Below are 22,322 nucleotides of genomic sequence, written 5' to 3'. Positions count from 1 at the left end.
GGGCACGGCCCTGGGGAGTGGGGAGGGACCACCCACCCGGCCCACTGCTGCAGAAATGCCACGGCTGGGGCCCCGCCGAACCAGGGCCGGCACGTGAAGTGGGTGGGCGGCAGTGTGGGACCCCAGACCCGCATTCTGTGAGCTGCAGAGGCAGGAGCCAGCTCAGGGGAGAGACAAGCCCAGCCCCGGCCCGACGCCCAGCACCCAGCACCCAGCACCCACAGCTGCTCAGCCGGGCCGGCCCCGTGGGGGAGGGGGAGGCAACTGACCCGGGTTCCGTCCCCTGCACCCCAGATGGTGCCCTGAGCACCGCCAGGAGATTCCTGAGCACAGAGTCAGGAGTCAGCCCTGAGCACCACCCAAAACCAAAGCCAAAAGCAAACAAAACAGGCCCGCAAGAGGCCGGGCAGCAAGAGGAGACTCACTCAGGCTGCGCTGTGAGCGCGGGGTCTCTGAAAGAGAGATACGCGGTTCTACAAACAGCGTCTATGGAAAAGTTATTTTAAATGAGGAAGATACAAAAACATTTGGAAAACACAGGAACAAAGGGAGAACAGAGAGAAGCACAGGATCATCAGGAACGTGGGGAGAAACAGGAAACGGGGAGAGATGCCGGTGGGAAGGGGCCACTCTCAGCCCACGCAGGAGAGGCCTGAACGCACCGGACGTTCGACCCAGGCAAGCCCCAACCCCTGCACTACCTCTCCGGCTCCCAAAACAGGCGAAGTCTAAAAAAATTAGTGAGTCATTTGGGTCAGAGCAATAGGACCATGGGGAGGACATTTGCCTGGCATGAAACCCGCGATTAATCCTCAGCACGTCCAGGAGTGAGCCTGAGCACAGAGCCAGAAGTCAGCCCTGAGCACAGTGCCAGGAGTGAGCCCTGAGCACAGAGCCATGAGTAAGCCCTGAGCACAGAGCCAGAAGTCAGTCCTGAGCACAGACTCAGGAGTCAGCCCTGAGCACAGAGCCAGGAATGAGCCCTGAGCACAGAGCCAGGAGTGAGCCCTGAGCACAGAGCCAGGAATGAGCCCTGAGCACAGAGCCAGGAGTGAGCCCTGAGCACAGAGCCAGGAGTCAGCCCTGATCACAGAGCCAGAGTGATCCCTGAGCACAGAGCTGGGAGTCAGCCCTGAGCACAGAGCTGGGAGTCAGCCCTGAACACCCCATGGTGTAGCCCAACAAACAAACGAAGATGACCGAATCAGAGCTGGAGCGATAGTCTAGCAGGCAGGGTGTTTGCCTTGCACGTGACTAACCCGGATTCGAGCCCCGCACCCCATACGGCCCCCCGAGCACCACCAGGAGTGATTCCTGAGTGCAGAGCCAGGGGTGAGGCCTGAGCACCGCTGGGTGTGACCCAAAAGCCAAAAAAAAAAAAAAAAAAAAAAGAATCATTGAAACAAACTCAAGAAAAATAGAAAACGAATAGAAACAGGAAAACTAAGCAGGCGGCAGTTTACCCAAGGGGCGGGGGCGGGGCAGCTGAGGTCCCGGGTCCGTCCCTGCAGCACACGCACGCGGCTCCCTGGGCACTGCAGACCCGTCCTGAGAACAGAGCCCAGCCAGAGGTGCCCGCGGAGCAGGCAGGGAAGGGAGGGGGAGGGAGGGAGGGAGGGAGGAAGGAAGGGGAGAAAGGAAGGAAATGGAAGGAGGGAGGGAGGGAGGAGGGTGGGGAAGAGGGAAGGAGGGAGGGAGGCTCGGCTGTGGCCCCTCGAGTGCAACAGGTCCACAGGAGGCCCCGAGACAGCACAGAGAAGGGACAAAATCCCGCTCCACCGGCCGGAGCGAGGGCACAGCGGGGAGGGCGCCATCCCCACACCCACATGGGCCCCAGCACCACCAGGAGTGGCCCCTGAGCAGAGCCGGAGTCAGCCCTAAGCACCCCAAAAGCAAAACAAAAAGTGATCGGGGACTGGAGTGCCAGGCAGTGTGTCGCCTGAGAGACTGACACGAAAAAGATGAGTACACAGAGAGCCAGCACCGTGTCACTTCAGAGAGAAGCATCCGTGTCACCTCAGAGAAGCGCCCATGAGACCTCAAAGAGAAGCACTCGTGTCACCTCAGAGAGAAGCGCCCGTGTCACCTCAGAGAAGCGCCCGTGTCACCTCAGAGAGAAGCGCCCGTGTCACCTCAGAGAGAAGCGCCCGTGTCACCTCAGAGAGAAGCGCCCGTGTCACCTCAGAGAGAAGCACTCGTGTCACCTCAGAGAGAAGCGCCCGTGTCACCTCAGAGAGAAGTGCCCATGTCACCTCAGAGAGAAGCACCTGTCACCTCAGAGAGAAGAGCCCGTGTCACCTCAGAGAGAAGTGCCCGTGTCACCTCAGAGAGAAGCGCCCATGTCACCTCAGAGAGAAGCGCCCATGTCACCTCAGAGAGAAGCACTTGTATCACCTCAGAGAGAAGCATCCATGTGAGCTTAGAGAGAAGCCCCTTTGTCACATCAGAGGGAAGCACCTGTGTCACCTCAGAGAGAAGCACTTGTATCACCTCAGAGAGAAGCACCCATGTGAGCTTAGAGAGAAGCCCCTTTGTCACATCAGAGGGAAGCACCTGTGTCACCTCAGAGAGAAGTGCTCGTGTCACCTCAGGGGGAAACTCCCGTGTCACCTCAGAGGGAAGCACAGTGTGAGCTCGGAGAGAAGCCCCTTGCGACTTCAGAGAGCAAAGAGTGAAAATTACAAAGAGAAGACGGGCAGCACTCCCGAGGTGGCGGCCCAGGAAACCAACCCGAAAATCTGATTATTTTCAGAAAACAGGAGTGAAAGTGAAGACCTTTGACTCGGCCCTCAGCAGTGCTCGGGCGCCAGAGCCACCCCCAGACGTCCGCGCCCACCTGGCAGGGCGGCTCGGTGCTGGCTGCGGGGCTGGGGGTCTCCACGGTGGCCCCAGCATGCCTGGGCGTGAGGCGTCGGGACAGACACTGGTCCTGACACGTGCCCCGAGCCCCTCCCCACGCGCCCCCACCCCCGGAGCTGCCGCTGATGAAGACACAATGTGTCGCACGCCTGGAAGTAAATCTAGAGAAAAGTCTTGCAACTTCTGGCCTGAGCGAGCGACAGGCCAGCGGGGGGCGCCCTCCGTCCCCACCTCCACGTACTCCCAGCCTGACCAGAAATGAGCCCTGAGCACCACCCGGTGTGGCCCCCAAATAATCATGGGAGTGGCTGGAGAGATAACACAGCAGATTGGGTACTTGTCCTGTGTGCACTGACCGGGTTCGATCCCCGGCATCCCATATGGTTCCCGAGCACTGCCAGGAGTGACCCCGAGTGCAGAGCCAGGAGTAGCCCCTGAGCATCGCTGGGTGTGTCGCAAACAAGCAAGAAAACACTAGTGGGGCCAGACACTCTGGGTGGGGCCTCCTGGTGCTGGGCCAAGGGCACACTCTGGCCACCGGCCCTCTTGGCGAGGTCTCCTGGGAGGCCCCCAAACCGTCTCACGTTCTCTTCTCAATTTATTTTTATTTTTATTTTTTTTCTTTGCTTTTTGGATCACACCCAGCAATGCACAGGAGTCACTCCTGGCTCTGCACTCAGGAATCACTCCTGGCGGTGCTCAGGGGACCCTATGGGATGCTGGGATTTGAACCCGGGTCGGCCGTGTGCAAGGCAAACGCCCTACCCGCTGTGCTATTTCTCCAGCCCATCAATTTTTATTTTTCAGACTTTGGGCCACACCCAGCGGTGCTCGGGGGGTCACTCCTGGCGGGTCTCCGGCGACCCCGTGGGGTCGGGGACGGCCCCTGGGTGTGGCTGCAGCCCCCTCCACACTCTTAGGTGCGTGTCTGGGGGAGGCGGGTGGGACTTCCTCCCCGCCGCCCTTAAGACTGTCGCGCCTGACAGGCCGCTGGGGACACGCGGCTGCGGCTCTCCCCGGCTAGCCGGTGCCAGCTGAGGCGGGCGCTGCTCTGTCCTCGCTCCGGCTCGCGACGTGGCCGGAGCGTCCGGAGCGCTCGGGGCTGGCTCCTGCAGGAGCGTGTCCGGCGGTCTCCGCGCCCAGCTCCGTCCCGCACGCCGCTGACCAGCTGCTGCGTGTGGTCCCCGTGGCTGCCAGGCCTCCCTCCGGACAGACGGGTGTGTGCGGGGGCGCCCTGGCCCTGTCCCCGAGACCCGCCCTCCCGCCCCGGCCCTGCCCCTGAGGCCTCTGCCCTCGCCGCGCCCCACAGGCTCTGGCTGTGGCTGTGTCCATCACACTGTTTGATTTGCTCTGGAGGTTTGGGCCACACCCTGCAGTGCTCAGGGCTGACTCCGGGCGGGGCTCAGGGTGCCCTGTGCAGGATGCGCCCGGCCGGCCCGAGGACGGCGAGATGCTTATCTGTGCCCCTCCTCACCCTCTGCCTTGGGTATAATCTCCGGCTTAGTTCTGACTTGTTCCGGTGGCGAGTGGGGACGGTGGTCTCCACTAGCCCCTCCCGGCCCACCTGGCCCAGCGTCTGCCCGGGGGAGCCGGTTTCCTCTCTCATATCAGAGACTGCGGTGTGGCCCGGGAACACGAGCCTCGCCTCCTCCGGAGTTGGTGTGCAGTGTCGGCATCCGCAGGCAGTGTAGACGGGCTCGTGGGAGAGCACAGCCACGCACAAGGGAGGCCTGGCCTCTCCTGGAAGGAGAGAGGAGGAAGGGGGGAGGGAGGGGAGGAAAGAATAAAGGGAGGAAGGGAGGGAGGGTGGGAGGAGGGAAGGAAGGGAGGGAGGGAGGCAGGGAAGGGAGGAAGAGAGGCAGGGGAGGGAGGAAGAGAGGCAGGGGAGGGAGGAATGGGGGAGGGAGGAACGGGGGAGGGTGGGAAGAGAAGAAGGAAGGAGGAAGGGAGAAAGGGAGGGAGGAAAGGAGGAAGAGATGGAGGGACGGAGGGATGGAGGAAAGGAGGAAGAGATGGAGGGAAGGAGGGAGGGAGGAAAGGAGGAAGAGGTGGAGGGAAGGAGGAAGGGGGGAGGGAGGAAGAGGTGGAGGGAAGGAGGGAGGGAGGAAAGGAGGAAGAGGTGGAGGGAAGGAGGGAGAGGGGGTCCTGCAGGGGTTCGGGGGCGGGGCTGCCGCCCGACATGGCTCTGACCAGCCCCGATACCCAGGCCAAGTCTGTGCTGTAGGGCGGGACACTACTGCCCCCGCCAGGGCACCTGTCCCCCCACATGGCCTGGCCAGCTCGGGGCCGCCCGCCCCGGCTCTCCCCGCCCAGTCTGAACCTGCCGGGGCTCACGAACCCTGCAGGAAGACCCACCGGGGGTGCTGACCCTCCCGAGGGCCCATCCAGCAAGGCAGGGAGTGGGGGCACTTATGGGCGTGTCCGTGGGCGTGTCCTGGTGCGGGTGTCCTGGGTGGATGAGTCCTGAGTGGGCGTGTCCTGAATGGGAGGTCCTGTGGGTGGGTCCTGAGTAGGCGTGTCCTGAGTGGGCTGTCCTGTGGGCGTGCCTCAGGCAGGCTGTGTCCTGGTGGGCGTGTCCTGGTGCGGTTGTGAGGGTGCCCTGGGTGGGCGTGTCCTGAATGGGAGGTCCTGTGGGTGGGTCCTGGGTAGGCGTGTCCTGAGTGGGCTGTCATGTGGGCGTGTCCGTGGGCGTGTCCTGGGTGGACGTGTCCTGAGCGGGCGGTCCTGCGGGCGTGTCCTGTCTGGCGGGCGTGTCCGTGGGCGTGTCCGTGGGCGTGTCCTGGGCGTGTCCCGGCTGGCAGGACTGGGCGGGCTGCTGGGATGTCTGCTGTAGCGTGGGGTGAAGTCACCCAGAGGCTCCCAGGGGACCCCGTGGCGCAGGCACTGGGCCCAGGGCCGGCTGGATGGGCCCGAGCCCTGGACTCTCTCTGGCCCCTGCTCAGAGAGAGGAGAAAGTCTGGAAAGTTCCAGGTTGCGTCTGGGACGCGGCAGGCTCTGGGACGGACCTGGGTCCGAGCACGCTGCCCGTCCCCACTGCCGCGTGTCCAGCGCCTTTCCCGCGGGCCCTGGGCGGCCTCACACCTTCACCCCTGCTCCTGCTCCTGCTGCCGCCAGCCCCGTCCCAGGCTCTGCCCACACCCGCGCCCGCGACAGTCCCGCGGCGGCCCCGCCTCCCGCACCGCTCTCGGCTGCAATTCCTCGGCACAAGCGCTGTGCCTCGGAGGCGTGCCCGGGAAATTGATGTTTGTGGGCATCAATCTTGCAGGAGCCGCGGGCTGGCACACGCAGGCTCTCCCCTTGATGGATTGGAGCGGAGCAGAGGCAGGGCGAGGAAATCAAACACTCCGAGCGCCGAAAGCTGGGGGGGCTCTGGGCCCACCCGCCCCGCCAGCTGCGCTAACTCAGTGCCCAGAGCCCGGCGGGGCCGAGACCCGGCTCCAGGCCCCTGGCTCCCCGCAGGACTTCAGGGTCGCTGCTCTCAGGGGCCGGACAGGAGACTGCACCGTCTTACCCCTGAGAGCGGCCGGGGGCCCGGGCGGGGGGGCGGGGGACTGGACCCGGGGGCAGCCCGGCCCGGCTCCCTCTCCTGGTTTCTGCCTCAGCTTCCCATTGGGCCAGGGCTGGGCCAGGAGGCCAGTACCACGCCCAGGACAGCCCGAGGCCCTCTTGCAGCTGGCAGGTGGCCTCCCACGAAGCCCCTTCCCAAGGGCCGGGAGAGCCGGGTGCAGGCAGGGTCCGGGCTGCGGCTCTTCTCGAGAACTAAAACCAGCCTCGCCTCACTGAGCACTGCAGGCTGGAGCCCCCATCCCCAGAGCCCACCTGGACCAGGCACCCGCCACAGGTGTGGGGACTCGGGGGGCGGGGGGAGTTTGGGGGGGCCGGGAATGACCCCTCTCGACACGCCAGCAACGTCAGCCCCCAGACACCGCGTGGCCCGTGTTCTCTGCCCCCGGCACGGAGGCCAGGCCTGGTCCCCGTTGCCCCTTGAGGCTCCGGCCAGTTCCCGAGGCACAGCCACGGCCCCAGCAGGTGCGAGAGGCCCATCCAGCCCAGACTCCTCACTGGCCTGTGGCTCGGGCCGGGGGCCACTGACCCGCCTCGGCGTCCCCCTCCGTCAGACGAGCCTCCGTTAAACCATGGCACCGTGTCTGGCAAAGCGGCCCCGTCCTCGGGGGAACTGGGCAGGGGGGTCGGCCCAGCCCAGCCTGCGGGGACAGCTGGGGGGAGGGGCACACTGGCAGCCCCGGATCCCAGCCCAGCCTCCCGGGTCAGTGGGGGCCAGAGCCCCGTGGGGGGGCGCCTCCCGCCCCCGCGCCGGGCCTGGCCTGCAAGGAAGTGGATTTTTGAGGAGGCCGAGGCTTTTTTTAACTGCTAATTGGGCGCCGCCCGCTTTCCCACACTCGCTCGCACGCTCCCGGACGCTCCACACCACGTCCTGCTGGGGGGGGACCCCCGCCCCCCCCACGCACACTTCCAGGAAGAGTTCGATGGCACCGCGGGGTCGCCGGCACTTTCCGCCCGCCCGCCCCTCCCCCGCACACACAGACACCCGCTCCCGGTCCCAGCCCTGCCCGGGGCCTCTGGCAACAGGCGTGAGTCGGGCCGAGTTGGGCAAGGCGGTGGCAGCTGTGAGCAGCTACACACACACAGCAACAGGGGGAGGCGCCCGCACCGGGCCCGGCGACCCCCACCCAGCGCACCCCCCCACACGCACACACACGCACACACGCGTACACGCACACACACACGCGCACACGCACTCACACACGTGCACACGCACTCACACACATGCACACACACACGCGTACACACACGTGCACACGCACTCACACACACGCACACTCACACACACATGCACACACGCACACTCACACACGCACACACATGCACACATGCATATGCACATGCACACACGCACACACACATGCGTGCGCATGCCACCCTGTGCTGGGGCCAGAGGGTGTGCAGACAGGCCCGTACCCGCAGCCCCGGTGACCTAGGGTCGCACTGGCCGGGCAGAGCAGTGGGCGAGGTCCCAACACAGAAAGTGACTGCTGCTCCCGCCACACGGGCTGGGGAGGGGAGGAAGGGGGCACAGGGGGGGCTGCAGGCTGCGAGCCCTGGGACAGAGGAGAGTGCAGGGTCGCAGGCAGTGTAGACAGGGGCGGCTGTGTAGATGGGGCGGCTGTATAGACGGGGGCGGCCGTGTAGGCCAGGGGCTGTGTAGGCCAGGGGCTGTGTAGGCAAGGGGCTGTGTAGACGAGGGCCGTGTAGGCCAGGAGCCGTGTAGACTAATGCCGTGTAGACAGGGACCGTGTAGACGAGGGCCGTGTAGACGGGGCCGTGTAGGGCACCCAGAGCCCAGCCCTGACCTCCAGCAGGTCCCTCCGGCCTGGGCAGGGTCCGAGGTGCGCACAGAGCGCCCTGGGTCTGTCCCTCAAAGGACTGGTCACGGGCAGTGGCCCTTGAGTGGCCAGGGGATCCCGGTCACCAGGCAAAATGGTCTTTGACCTCCAGGACCGGCACCGGCTCTCAGCCCCCAGCCCTGCATCCGGCTGTCCAGCCGGAGAGTGAAGACTCTGCCCTGGCCATGAGCTGTAGCCGCGAGCACTGAGTCTGGAGCCCAGGGCTCCTTCCTGCTGGGGTCAGTGACCCCACCTCCCCGGTGCCTTGGGGGTCCCAGTGCTCGGGTGCGAGGGAGCAGGCTGGGGGGTCGTGGAGCTGGGGCTGGGCTGCACCCAGGCTCGGCCGTGCAGAGGGGGAGCGGGCTGGGCAGGGAGCTGAGCCCAGCGGCAGGGTCTGGAAGGAGGAGGAGGAGAATGTGGTGACTCCGGTCTGGGGCCCTTGTGGGCAGTGGGATGCCTCAGAGCTGGGGCCAGGCGGGCTGAGCGGTCACAGGCCGGACGCAGCCCTCCCCCACACCAGCTCCCCCCCTCCCCCTGCAGCCCTCCTGGGGGAGAGCAGCCCCACCTCCAGCCAGGCTGTGCTCATTGGCTGCTGCTACTGTCCATCTCCTCCCCTTAGAAGGACCCGCCCACCAGGACCCAGGTCTATGCTCCCCCTCCCAGCCCCCTCCCAGTGCCCCACCCAGAGTGCCCCCCAGGTCCCCCGCCTGCAGGACACACCGTGTCCCACTGCCCAGAGCCCCGGCCCCACCAGACACACACATCTCCACCCCCCGCCCCCACCCCTACTGGCCCAGCGGGCTGGCCACCCCGTCTCCAGGAAGGCTTGAGGGAGGGGGCCCGGCCGACCGGCCAGGCATGCAGAGGGGTCCCTGGAGCCCACCCTGGCCAGCAGCCTGGAGGGAAAAAGAATCTCCCAGCGGAAGGCCAAGGCCAAGGCCGGCGTGCAGGACGCTGGCCCCCGGGAGGGCAGAGGCCAGCAGGCCAGGCCGGACGGAGCCAGAGCGTCAGAGCCGGCAGGCCAGGCGGGCTGAGGCGGCCGAGGCGGCCACCGGGAAGGCCCCGCGGAGGGTGAAGGAGGGGCGAGGGGTCCAGGCGGGGGCTCTGAGCCCCGATGAGCACAGGGCTGGGGAGCAGCCTTGTGTTTGCACACAGGATGTTTCTGGAAAGTCCCACTCTGGCCTCCAGCAGGCGCCTGCAGGGTGCCCACTGCTCAGTGCTCAGGCTCACCCCACGGCCGGCCTCAGAGACGAAGGGAGCCAGACCTGGAGGGAGGGGCTCGACTCCAGCCCCCAGCCCCCCGGCTAACAAGGTGCCGCCCCAGGCGTGGGGCCCGGACAGCCTCCCTGGAGTAGCCCCCGTCCTGTCCCCGCAGGGACGGCTCTCGGGTCCCTCCCTCCATGGGCAGCGCAGGAGCCAGCCGTGCCCCGGCCGGCAAGCGGGGGCTGCGGGCAGACACAGCCAGGAGTGCCCCCCCCGCCTCCCCCGGCCGAGCGAGGGCCCCATCCCCAGCCCAGGGCTAGTCCTCCGGCCAGCGGTCAGGGTCCCTTTGTTTTGTTTTTTTTTTTTGCTTTTTGGGTCACACCCGGCCATGCACAGGGGTCACTCCTGGCTCTGCACTCAGGAATCACCCCTGGCCGTGCTCAGGGGACCATATGGGATGCTTGGATTCGAACCCAGGTCGGCCGCGTGCAAGGCAAACGCCCTCCCCGCTGTGCTATCGCTCCAGCCCCAGGGTCCCCTTTGGGTGCCACCCAGGCCGCCAGAGAGGACGATGGTCCCTGCCTGTGGGGGAGGGAGGGGACCTGTGGTGGCAGTGAGGCGCGGGGGTCAGTCTGCTCCGCAGGCTCCCCTCCACGAGCACCCGAGGGCGGCGGGGACAGCCCCCACGCCCACTCCCCGCTGCCCCCTCCTGGGGCTCCCTGGCAGGGTGGCCAGTCCTGGGTCCCCCCAGCTCCCAGCAGGGGGCAGGCTCTGTTGGCGCCTGGCCCTGTCCCCAGCAGTGAGCATCTGTCTCCCCCTCCTGGACCCGGGTGGCCGCGCGTGGGGCCAGGGCCAAGGGGGAAGCCAGCTTCTGTCCACAGCCACACTGCCAGAAGGGAGCGCAGCGGCAGGACCGAGAAGGTTCCGGAAGGCAGCTGGGCCGGCGGGCCGGTGCTTTGGCTCTATCCAGAGCCCGCGGCCCGCAGCTGGCCCAGGCGGCACTTCCGGAGGACAGCAGTGGGGCCAGGGCCCCCGAGCCCCAGCAAGCACCGGCCCTGGGAACGCGGTCCCCTCCCGCCTGTGCATGACCCGGGGTTAGTGGTCACTTTATTAATAGAGGACCCGGAGGAGGCCTCCCCACCCCCACCGCCTTCCCGTCCCTGCGTGGACTGAGCGACCAGGGGCACCCCTCAGGGGATTCCAGGGCCGGGGGAGGGGGCGGGGCCGAGGGCTGGTTCTCCCGCCCCCCCAAGCCCCTGAGCAAGGTAGTGGGGGTCACTGGCCGCCACGCGGGCCGTCACCGGAGGCCACAGCGGACAGCACTGCTCCGTCTCAGGGCAGCGCGCGCGGGAGGGCTAAGGCGAGTGTGGCCACTGCACTGAGTGGACAGCACGGGGGCGACCCCAGGACCCTGGGCAGTGGAGTCCGGCTCCAGCCCCTGCCTGCGGTGCGACTTTGGGGCGTCCTGTAAAGGCGCCGCCCGGAGAGCAGGGTGGTGGGCGCGGCCTTCACCCCTGCTGCGGGGAGGCCTGTCCCCGCGAGGGCCGAGGGCGAGTGGACAGAGCAGGCTCTGGACGGGGGCAAGGGCCAACGGGCCGCAGCCCTGCGGCACCCTGAGCACCGTCCGGCAGGAAGGCCTGCGCCTGCGCCCCCTGGGTGCCCCCCGGCGCCCCCCTCCCAGCCGGGCGCAGCTGGGAGCCCTGCCCCTGACACGGAAGAGAGCCCTGCCCAGCCTGCCCCCTGCTGGACGCTCCTGCAAGCGCCCAGCTCGGGCACGGCCCCCAAGGAGCCCGCCCCGCAGGGCCCAGCCCTCCCCTCTGGAAGGCTCCCCGGGGCTCGAACCCCTGTGCGCTGGGAACCTCTGGGCGGGCTGGGCCGGGGGCCACCAGGCTGGGCGCCTCCAGAGCCTGTGCTGGCCTGTCCACTCTGCAGGATGTGAGGGTGGGGCTGCGTCCCCGGGTCAGCCTCTCACGCTCACACCGGCTCACCCGCACAGCTGGGTGACCCACGGGGGCCAGGCAGATGCCAGCCTCGAGCCTGTGCCAGGAGCAGCCCCTGGCAGCAACCACGGGCCTCGGGCGTGGGGCAGGGATGACGGCTGTGCGGGAAAGCCCGCCCCAAAGCCCTGTGCCTGCAAAGCCTCGCGCTGCCAGCAGGGGGCGGCCGTGCCCACCGTGCCGCCCTGGCTGCCTGTCCCCTCTCCTGGGCCCCCTTCCCTGGGCTTCCTTCCTGGAGCGTGGGCCCGGCTCCCCGCCCCTGCAGCTGCGCCCGCGGGCCTTCCTCCCCCTGCTGCCTCTTTGCGGTCGCAGGGGCTGAGCCCGGGGAAGCGCCTGAGTGGTCCAAGCTGACACCGCAGCAAGGAGGGGCCCAGGAACCCGGGTCCGGGGAGACCGTGTGTGAAGCGAGTCCCTGAGACCCTGGGGCCTCGCCGAGACAAACGCAGGCTGGACGCAGTAGGGCAGGGGCCCCTGGCCGCCCAGGGCAGGAGGAACCGAAGATGCCAGGCTGGACGCGGGCCCTCGCTCAAGAAGGGCTGAGAGCGGGCGGGCGCCAGGGACGGACGGACCACCCGGGTGGGGAGGAGAGACAGCACAGAGGGGAGCTCTAGCCTCGCGTGGCGAGCGGCCCCGGGTGGCCCTGGAGCAGCCCCAGCCCTCTCAGGCGGCCCCGGTGCCCCCCGGCACCCCCCAGGCCAGCCCCCCAGAGCTAAGAGAGCCTCTTGGGAGCGTCTCCACCCCCCAAACAGAACTTCCGGACTAGGGAGTGCAGACGGTGGCTTCAGGACAAGGGCAGAGGGACGCCCTCCCTCCTCACCCCTCCCTAGCCTCAGCTCTGAGGGGCCCGGAGGGGCCGGGGAGGCTTGCACAGGGCCGGGCCTTGCTGGGAAGGACGCCCGTTTCCACCGCGCCGAGCCCGGAGCGCCAGGACAGTGAATAAGGCGTTTGCCTTGCACATGGCTGACCCGGGTTCGATTCCCCCACACCCGTGACCCCTGAGCCTCGCTGGGTGTGGCCAGAAAAACAAACCCAAAAAGAAACCCCAGGAGCCTCCTCAGCTCTGAGACGCTACCATGTGCCGGTCTCAGCACAGATCCCCGGGGAGGGAGACACAGTGTCGCGTTCCCGGTGAGGGGTGGGGGGGCACGTGTATGTGCAAGAGCACATGTGGGTTGGAGAGCTGCAGCAGGGTGCAGGGCGGCCGGTGCGGATCACCTCCCCGGGACGCCCGAGCACAGCGCTGCTGTGCAGATCCTGAGAGGGGTGGTGGTCTCGGACCGTCCCATCTTTCCCTCCCCCCAGGCCGCCCCCGCCAGCCCTGGCCTGCCCTAGGGGAGGTGGTCGCCAGCCCCCACCCAGAGCCGCGCTGCACCGGGGCCGCCTCTGTAGTCCGTTTCTTTCTCCCGGAGTGGCGCGGGCTGGCCTGGGCTGGCCTGGGCCTCGTGGGGAACTTTCAGACCCCAGGGAAGGGTGACGGACACGGGCAAGGGCACCCCGTCCCCGCACCCCACTGAGGAGCACCGGCCAGGGGAGCTGAGGGACCCACGGAGATGAAGCCTGGGGGCCACCAGGGCCCAAAAGCGGGGTCCAGCGGCACCCAAGCCCGACAGGTAAGGGGGGCGCAGTCCCAGGGGGCCGCCCGTCTCGGCAGACCGTGGTCCAGCACAAGCGACAAGTCCTCAGAAGGAAGCCCAGAGCTCGGGCTCCCACAGCTGAGTCCTGCGGCCCTCGGGGCACGGGCAGCACCGGACACCGGCCTCGCGCTGAGCCTGAGGCTGCAGGCCAGACACGGGCGCAAAAGGGACCAGAACACCAGCCACCCGCGGCGTCCCCGGAACCCGAGACCCGCCGTCCGCGCAGCTACCTGCCCCGCCCCGCCCCGCCCCCGCGATGCCCCGCCCCGCTTCCCATAATGCCCCGCCTCTCCTCCCTTGATGCCCCGCCCCCTGCTCCCATGAGGCCTGGCCCTGCCCTGCACCCCACGAAGCCCCGCCTCCCATAATGCCCCGCCCGCCCCTCCTCCCGTGATGCCCCGCCCCCTGCTCCCATGAGGCCTGGCCCCTGCCCTGCACCCCACGAAGCCCCGCCTCTCCTCCCGTGATGTCCCGCCTTCCACGATGCCCCTCCCCCGCCGCCTTCTACAGGTGCCAGGCCGAGGTGAGCGATCCGCCCTTCTGTCCTTCTCTCACCTGTCACATCTCTCACGTAACAGGACTGGCTGCGTGCGCTGCTGGCCTCCCACAATGTCCCCTCGGCTCTCTGCCCTGCCCATGGACACCCACCGGCCACTCCTTGCGCCCAGTGCCCCGCCCTCCCCTTCAGGGTCCCGAAGTCCAACTCAAGAACCAGACTTTGCCGTTTCGGTTTTCTGAGTTAGCAACTAGAAATTTTCAAGCTCCTGCACTTCTTACATCACCATTAGGAAAACAACCCAAGAGCGCCGAGAGAAGCCGCACGGCCATGCGCAGCCACTGCCCACGCGGCTGCTGCCCTCCAGTGTGCGCGCGTTTCTGGGGGCCTGTGACGCGTGGCTGCGGACACGTGCGCACACGAGCAGGGAAGGCGCCGGAAACACATCGGCGCGCACGTGGATTCACGAAAGACATACACGAGCACGCATGCATACTTGAACACACGTGCACACAGGCATGAACGTGCACACGCGTGCGCAAACGCACGAATCCGCGATCGAGGAAGCAGGATTCGGGCGCACAAAAGGCACACGCTGCAGACACAGGCGCGCACACGTGCTCCGCAGCGCACGGCACGCGGGGACGGGCAGGCGGGCGATCTCAGGTGCCCGAGTAAGGCGGTCAGGAGAAGCCAAGGCGGTACCGCGAGACTCGACCCGCACCGAGGCTCGAACCGCCGCGCCGCAGCTGCAGGGAAGGGCGGGACGCGCGTCAGCCCGCGCCGGGACGGACCGGGACGGAGCATGCGCAGGCCGCGCCCCCAGCCCGCCTAGTACCCATAGTTCCAAGCGCGCGGCGGCATCCGGAAGTCACTTTTGCGGGGCCACAACTCCGCCTCTGATTGGCGAGAATCTCTCTATTTCCGGAGAAGGTGCCGTTGGCGGCCCGCCCGCCGCGCGTCGTTACCGGAAGTGCGCCACCCTGTTTTGTTTCCGGGGAACCTGCGACGCCGAAAGGCGCGAGGACTTCCGGTGCTTCTCGCAGCCTCTCATTGGCTGGCTTTATGAATATATTAGAGTGACAGAAGAAATGTTTCTCCTTCTCTGAAGTTCACATTGTTTGATGGGCCGTTGGGGTTGTTCTCGCGGCAGGATGGCGTCTGCTGCTCTGCGGCCCGGCGGACAGGACCCAGTGGGCCGGAGGCAGCCGCCCTAAAGTCACCATGAGCAAAATGTTGGGCGGGAGCGGGCCGTTAAATGGCAGGCGGGCCGGCGCCCGAGCCGTGTTGTATGAAAGGAGAGAAGGTTAGCACTCCCCTTGACAAGGATGGAAGAGGCTTCGGCCTTGCAACACGCATACGGTTAAGGCACTGCCACCTACTTCGTGGCATCTAACCAACGTTTTTTGGATGTTTTTTCCCGGTTTCCGCCTTGGTGGTCGGCCACGCCCGGTGCTGCTCGGAGCTTGCTGCCCTCTGTCCTGCGGGACGCCGGGAACGCCGGCGCTCCGGCCCGGCCCGCAACTCCGCTCCCGGGCAGGCGGGGGCGCCACTGAGCCGCTCCGCGCTTTTCCCGCCCGGCGGGCAGTGGTGCTACCGGCGCGGGCAGGGGGCCTGGGCCGGGCGTCGCCCACCGACCACGGCTGCAAACGCTCAGAAGGCTTCCCACGTCCGGGGCCACGGAGGCAGCGTGTGGCCCTCTCCAGAAGGCCCCGAGGAGCCGGCGCGAGGGTGCTGGCCCCGGGCCGGCCACTGGTGCAGAGCCCTGCGGAGCGATACCAGGGACCCCGGGCGCGGCTGGGCAGAGGCCCGGCTCCCCACCCAGGGCATTTGGCACCCTCGCCCTACGCACCGCGCTCGCTGGAGCGGCTGGACAACTGGCCGTGACCCAGGGCGGGGCCACACCTGCAGTGGGCGGGACCGTGCAATGCGTCCTGGGTTCCAAGAGGGTCCCTCTCCGCTGGGTCACCTCCCTGGCCTGCAGGGCGCCGTCTCCACTGGCCTGCAAGTCCCGCAGGCCCAGAGGCCTTTACCCCGGGGCTAAGAGCGAGTGGTCATTCCCTGCAGCTCGGCCAGCAGTGCGAGGGCCGGCCTGCAGGGGGCGCACGGGCCCACGGCAAGGGCTGGCTCGGTCACTGCGCGGGTCCCCAGTCCTGCCGGGGCGCCAAGGAGCCGCCCCGCCCTCCCGATGCCCAGCTGTGCCCACCAGGCACCGGGGGTGTCGGCCGCTCACCCAGGAGACGCGAGGTCAAGGGGCTCAGGCCCCAACGGGAGGAAGAGGTGAACCTGGGGACAGGATGGCTGTCGGCGGCCGTCACAAGCGCACGTGCCGTGAGCCGTGTGCATGCCTGCATGCGTGTACACGAGACAGCATGTGCTCATGTGGCCCGCTCAGGAATGCTGACGTTCACTCCCCGTCTGTGGGTGGGGGGGGGCAGGCAGCAAGGTGCTGGGATGGCGTCCCCCACCCCCAGGTGCCTTCTGACGCAGATGCAGCATGGGGGGCAGAGGCCTGACCGGCGTGGGGCCGCCCAGGCCCTCTGGACATGGCTCCCCCATCTCCCACAGGAGCGCACTGGCAGCGGGGGCCCGGGGCAGAGGACCCCCACATCGGCTCAGGCCACGGGAAGAAGCTCAAGGACAAAATTACAAGGTTTGAAAATCTTTTATTTTTCAAAAAGAATGCATTTTTACAGAAATCTACAACAGAGAGTTCAAATGTAGAAAAAATAAACTCTATTGGAGGGCCTGGGGCTTGGTGGCAGCCCCGCCCGGGCCCACGCAGGCTGTGACAAGGCCTCTCCCAGCGCCAGAGATGGGGACAGCCAGGCCTGACGCCTGGCCCTGGGGCGCACCGAGGCAGCCACCCACCGCCTGCCACAGCGCCAGGACCCCCCTCTGCCTCCCCCACGGTCCAGAACCCCGCCCCCCATCCTTCCGCCTTTCCCGGGGACGCTGGCACTGGGCACAGGTGCCAACCAGGCTCCAGGGTGGCCCCTCATGCGGGGGGTCTGTTCCCCCAAGACGGATGCCGAGGCCCCAGGCCCCGCCTGCAGGGGCGTCAGGAGGCAGCGCGAAGCCCCCCTGCTCCTCCACCAGTTCCGGAGCCCCTCTCAGAGCTGCCCCCTGCAGGCCCAGGGCGCGGGCGGGAGGCAGGACAGCACCACGGGACAAACACACAACGCCGATCAAGTGAACTCACGCTTTGTAATAAAAAATTAAAAATTCCTACGGACTCTGCACACGGCCTGGAGTGGCCAGGGGCGGGCACACGGGGCTCCGGGTGGTCCTGCAGCGCGGCTGCGCCTAGCAGTCGCTCTTCCACAGCTTGATGGTCTTGTCGTTCTCCAGCGCGGCCGAGGCGATGATGTTCTCCGTGGGGTGGCAGGCCGTCGAGATGACCACGTCTGCAAGGGCCCGGGGGCGGCTCGGTGGGGGGTACCGGCAGGGCGGGCCCTGAGAGCCGGGGGTCTCGGGTCCCCTCCACGGCCCGCCCCCGAAGCTGCTGCCCTCACCAAGGACTGGGCGCAGCCCCTCGACGGTGCCAAGCCTGGTCCCCGAGCAGTTTCACCCCTGCCGAGTCCCGGTCACCGTGGACCAGGATCCAGGCGCGTCCCGAGACCCCGGGGAGACCAGGGAAGCCTGGAGAGGCCCTGCCCCGGGGTCAGGGAGGGGCAGCACTCCTGGCCTGGGCGCCCAGGGCCGGGCCGCACCCTGAGCGGCAGTGGGGCCAGGGTGGACAGTGTCCACTGGAGGCCAGCAGCTCACCCGTGTGGCCCTGCAGCTTCTGCACGATCTCCTTGGTCTGGAGGTTCCAGATGTACACCAGGTTGTCCTCGGAGCCCGACACGATCCACTGTGCGGGAGGGGTGGGTCAGGGAGCGCCGCCTCTGCCTGACGCCCCCCCCCCCCCAGGGCCGGCCCGGGGGCACGCACCTTCCCTCCTGTGACGGAGAAGTTGGCGAAGATGCAGTACTTCTCGTTCTTGTGGCCCGTGTAGGTCTTCAGGCACTGGGAGGAGAGGCCCCGTGAGCCGAGGGTCGCGCAGTGCCCCCCGCCCGCCCGCCCGCCCCGCTGCACGCACCTTGCCTTTGCTGTAGTCCCAGAGCTTCAGCGTGCTGGAGGGCGGTCACACAGGGTCACATAGGGTCACACGCACCCCTGGCACCTGCTACCCCCAGCCAGAGCACCCGGGGCAGGCGGCCGCACTTCCCAGGGCCAGCAGGATACTCCTTGTGCCCGGCCGGGCAGTGCTCGCCAGGCAGTGCTCCCTGGGCAGTTCCCCGGGCCCCCCCGGCCCCTCCCAGCACCCCAGAGCCCAGGGGCTTACTTGTCCAAGGTGGCAGCCAGGATGTACTTGCCGTTGGGCGAGAACTTGACGAAGGACACGGGCGGGTTGTCATCGTCTGCGTGGGGCAGAGGAGGGTGCTGACCGGGACGAGGGGGCCATGGGCAGCCCCGCCCCCCCCACCACCAAGAGGATGTGCAGGGCAGGGTGAGTGCCCGGGGCGTGGCCTGCGGCCCCTGGACAGGCGTGGCCAGCTGCCACCATGCAGAGCCCTTCCTCGGGGCAGGGTGCGGCCAGTCCCAGGACACCGGGGAGGGAGTCGGCACCCAGCAGGCTGACCATGTCCCAGTGAGGGGAGCCCGGGAGCCTGGACACCGGGCGTCCTGCGCCCTCGATTACCACCTGGCCGCTGTGGCTGGGCCCGCCCCCGGGGCCGCGCCTCCCCACACAGGCTCGAAGGCACTGCAAGGGCAGGAGAAGGGTGAGGGGGGCGGGGCGAGAAGGGTGGGCGCAGGGGCACTGGGGGGGCACTGGGCGGCGAAGGTGCGCAGCAATGACAGGGCAGGGCAGTGACTGGACGCAGAGAATGACAGGCGGACCATGAAGGGTAGGCGGACCATGAAGGGTGGGCGGGCACTGGGGGGGCGCACGGCCCCTCCCACCCACCCCTCCTCAAGCGCCCTGTAGCAGGGGCAGGCCCAGTCCCTCCCACCACTGGCCACTCGGCCTCGTCCCCAGGGCGCCGAGCACTGTGAGGTGAGCACTCCCTCACCTTCCTCAAGGCCAGGCGCCCGAGGGACACGGAGCCCCAGGTGCCGCCACTGGCCTTCGCCCACATCATGGCCAGGAGGACCCCGGCACAGCCCCGTACCCAGGGGGTGCCCTGAGCAGGCTGGCGAGGGGCCCACCCTGAGCGCCCACACCCCCCACTCACCAATCAGCGTCTTCAAGCACTGGCCCGAGGCCGTGTCCCAGATGCGACTACAACAGACCAGGCGACCCCGAGTGTCCCCGAGTGTCCCCAGAGCTTCACTCACAGCCCAAGGCTGTTCTCAGGGTTACACCCACCACACCCCGCCCTGGGGGTCTGCAGTCCCCCTTCCTCCACCCCCGCTCTGCCCTAGGGCTCTGCAGACCCCCCTTCCGGCTGCACCTGCTCCCCACAGTGTCCACCCCTCGAGGGACCCGGCTCCCCTCTCCTCAGGCGCCCCTACCCGCCCGCCTCCCAAGGCCGCGCTCAGCGCCCCGCGTGCCCAGGGCCCGGGAACGGCCGAGGCGGGCGCGAAGCTTCACTCACCAGAGCCCATCGTAGCTGCTGGACACGATCAAGGAGCCGTCACGGTTGAAGTGGACCTGGGGCGGCAGGGGAGCCGCTAAGCCAGCGGCCGGGCGGGCGAGTGCCGGCCGCCCCAGAAGGTGGAGCACGCGCGCCCTGGCCGGGGCCACTGCACGGCCTGGCCTGCACACGGGGCCGCGGGACGTGGGGGGTGAGGCTGCACACGGGGCAGAGCCCTGCCCGGGCACCTGCAGCCCGCAGCCCAGGCCTCCAGGCCCCTCGTCCAGCAGAGGGACAAGCCTCCCAGCAAGGGACGCCGAGGCCACTCACCCAGCCCACCCGGCCACACCCCCTCGTGCTCCCCACATCAGAGGCGTGGGGGGCTGGGCGGTGGCCCCACGGCTGTCCGGGAGCTCTGGGGTCGCAGGGACGGGCCTGGGGCCTCGACACCACCCCCCGCAGCCAAGCCCGGTTCTCCTGGACACGCAGGAGGGACCCTGCGCGGGCCCTGCCCACTCACCGCCCTCCCTGAGGCCCTGCACGACAGGGACAATGCCCGATGCCCCCCCGCCCTACTCACGGCAGAGACGGGGTCCGAGTGCGCGGGCAGCGTCTTCAGGCACTTTCCAGTCTTCACGTCCCAGATCCGCACACTCTCGTCAAACTGCACCGGACAGTGGCGGTGAGCCCGGGGCCGCCCCCCACGCCCCGCCCGGCCCCCCAGCCCCCCGGCCCCGCCGCACCCACCGAGCCAGAGACGATGAGGTTGGACTGAGGGTTGAAGTTGCAGCAGAAGACGTAGTTGCTGTGGCCCTTCAGGGTCTTCAGGCACTTGCCCTGCGAGGACACGGGGAGCGGCTGACCCCGGGTCGGGCACGCGGGCACCCGGCCGGGCCGGCCCGCCCGCAGCCCCCGCCCCAGCTCACCGAGCTCACGTCCCAGATCTTCAGGGTCTTGTCGTCGGAGGCGGAGACCAGCAGGTTGGAGTCTGAGGACCAGGCCACGTCCGATATGCCCTGCGGCGGGAGAGCGGGCGGCTGCGCCAGGGCCACTGAGCACCCCATGGGCGCCGGGAGGGGGCTGGGGCCCGGCGGGGAGGCCGCCACACACGGGCAGCGGGCCTGGCGGAACCTACCAGCTTGTGCCCAGAAATGGTCTTCTCGAACTTCCCGTCGTAAGCACCCCAGATCTTGATGAGCTTGTCGGCAGCTGGGAGGGAGGAAGGAGAGGGCAGAGCTGCCGGGCCGTCCCAGTGCACACACGGGCCCCGGCCTGACCCCCACCCGCGCCCGGGCTCCTGGGACCTACAGGAGCTGGCCAGCCACTCCCCGTTGGGGCTGAACTTCACGGACGACACAGCCTTCGTGTGCCCGGCCAGTGTGAACTTGAGCGCGTAGTTCGGCTTGACGGGGGTGGGCTGTGGGAGCACCACGGCTTTGCTGGACCCTGTCCCGGGCCACCAAGCTCCCAGGGCACCGCCCGGCAGGCCCCCCGGGGTCACAGCACGAGAACTGCCCTCCCCGAGGCCCACCCCCACCGGCCCGCACCGCCTCCTGCTGAAGGCTCCCCACACAGGGGGCGCTTGCTGCAGGCCCGCCAGCCCCAAGGCTCACGGCCCACCTTGCTCTGCGTGGCCGAGGACGAGGGGGTGGGCTGCGCGCGGGTGGCCTCTGTCTCGGGCTTCTTGTCCTCCGTCGCCATGTCTCCGGCTCACGGGAGCGTCCCCACGCACAGGCTGGAGGGCAGCGAGCGGCCGACAGAGCCTGCAGATCTGCACACAGGCCCGTGACCGGCCAGGGAGGGACCCGCGTCCTCGCCCTGGCATCACTGACCCTCCAGTCAAGGGCGCTGTGCCGGGGCGCCCCCACCCCACGGGAGGGCGGTGGCATCAGGGCATCAGGACCCGCGGGAAGCCTGCCGGGCGCTGGGGGTGGGTCCGGGCCCGACACTGAGCTCAGGGCGCTGTATCAGGGGACACAGCCAGGCCCCCCCCCCCCCCCCCCGGCACCCCAGGTGACAGCCGGGCCGGGCCCTGCGAGGGCGGCGGCCCTAGGCGGGTGGGCGCACTGGTGGGAGCAGGGCGGGCGGGCGGCGGTTCAGACGCACAGGCCCGGCCCTGCGGGGGGCGCGCAACGACCCCCCAGGCCCCGCCCGCGGCCCCCGGACAGGCGGTGCAGCGGGTGGCCCCGGGCCCGCGCCGAGGGGCCGCGGGCACAAAGGTGGTCTCGGGCCGGGGCCGCCCCGCGCCCGCGCGCAGGTGACGCCGAGGGACAATCGCGCCGGCCCCCGGGCCCTGCAGGGCGGCGCCGACGCCCCCCAGCCTCGGGGACACGCAGCCCCGCGGGGCCGCTCCGGGAGGGTCCGCGCGCGCAACGCCCGGCGGGCGGGGGCGGGGGTCCCGGTCGGCCGGGCCGGGGGTCCCTGCAGGGCGGCAGCCCCCGCCACGCGCCTGCAGGGGCGGCGCGGCCGGGCTGGGCGCCGGGGGTCGGGCCCGCGTGCCGGGGGCGCGGAGGCCCGCGGGGAGGGGCCGCCGGGCAGCGCGCGGGGCGCCCGGGCGGCCGCGACCCCCGCCCCTTACCTGGCGGCCGGCGGGGCTCGGGTCGGCCGCCTCCTGGGCGGGAGCCGGAGCGAGAGCGACGAGGCGGCGTGGGGGGGCGGCGCCAGTGCGCGTGCGCGGGGGGCCGGGCGGCCGCCGGGGGCGGGGCGAGCCGGGGCCCGCCTCCCCGACGGCGCCTACGGCGAGCGCCGAGGGACACAAAGCCCAGGGCGCCAACGCCTTAAAGGGGCCGTACGCGCTTCCGAGCCCGAAGCGGTCAACCCCGGCCCCGCTTCTCCCGCGCGATCTGACTCGGGCGGAGGCGTCTCCCAGCGCCCGCGGGAGAGTCCAGGTGTCCTCGTGTGCTTCGGTGCCCCGCACCTGCCCCCCGGTGGACAGAGGCCGGGCTTGTTCCAGCTCCCTGGAACCCAGCCTTCAGCGGCGCAGAGGCTGTGGCATCCCCTGGAAAAGGAGGCCTCAGCGCCGCATGTCCGCAGGCTCCTCCGGGTGTGCCCAGAAAGAGGAAAAAAGGTACTTGGGGCCTGCGGTGACCCCGACGCCTGCGCATGTAGAGTCCCGCGCGGGGCCGCGTGCCCCCGGGTGTTAGACACGCGCCGTGTCTCTTGGA

At 68.9% G+C, this 22,322-nt stretch overlaps 1 protein-coding gene and 1 non-coding gene across 2 annotated transcripts; one reads left to right on the top strand and one right to left on the bottom strand.

Annotated features, from left to right (window-relative positions):
• The first annotated feature begins 14,878 nt into the window (after positions 1–14,878).
• LOC129401016 (U6atac minor spliceosomal RNA) lies at positions 14,879–15,002 on the top strand. The gene has a single exon (XR_008628045.1). It is a non-coding gene; the product is annotated as a U6atac minor spliceosomal RNA (small nuclear RNA).
• A 1,238-nt stretch (positions 15,003–16,240) lies between these two features.
• On the bottom strand, positions 16,241–21,864 carry WDR5 (WD repeat domain 5). Its single transcript, XM_055133175.1, has 14 exons — positions 21,737–21,864; positions 20,779–20,929; positions 20,467–20,575; positions 20,294–20,367; positions 20,085–20,174; positions 19,906–19,995; positions 19,739–19,822; positions 19,180–19,235; positions 18,817–18,863; positions 17,925–18,000; positions 17,679–17,712; positions 17,531–17,605; positions 17,363–17,450; positions 16,241–17,001 (listed from the first exon to the last, which is right to left on the bottom strand). The coding sequence occupies exons 2-14, from the start codon at positions 20,857–20,859 to the stop codon at positions 16,901–16,903; spliced, it is 1,005 nt and encodes a 334-aa protein (XP_054989150.1). The 5' UTR covers positions 20,860–20,929; positions 21,737–21,864; the 3' UTR covers positions 16,241–16,900.
• Positions 21,865–22,322: the final 458 nt, after the last annotated feature.

Source organism: Sorex araneus, chromosome 1 (genome assembly GCF_027595985.1).
Source record: "Sorex araneus isolate mSorAra2 chromosome 1, mSorAra2.pri, whole genome shotgun sequence".
NCBI classification, from domain to species: domain Eukaryota; kingdom Metazoa; phylum Chordata; class Mammalia; order Eulipotyphla; family Soricidae; genus Sorex; species Sorex araneus.
This window is presented reverse-complemented; position numbering and strand designations above follow the sequence as displayed.

Excerpts from the sequence above, each read along its gene's own strand:
- WDR5 (XM_055133175.1), bottom strand. The coding sequence starts at position 20,859 with ATGGCGACGGAGGACAAGAAGCCCGAGACAGAGGCCACCCGCGCGCAG. Across the intron at positions 20,576-20,778 it reads CCTCGGCCACGCAGAGCAAG|CCCACCCCCGTCAAGCCGAA; the intron begins GTGGGCCGTGAG and ends GTGCTCCCACAG. Across the intron at positions 17,606-17,678 it reads GGGACTACAGCAAAGGCAAG|TGCCTGAAGACCTACACGGG; the intron begins GTGCGTGCAGCG and ends CTCTCCTCCCAG.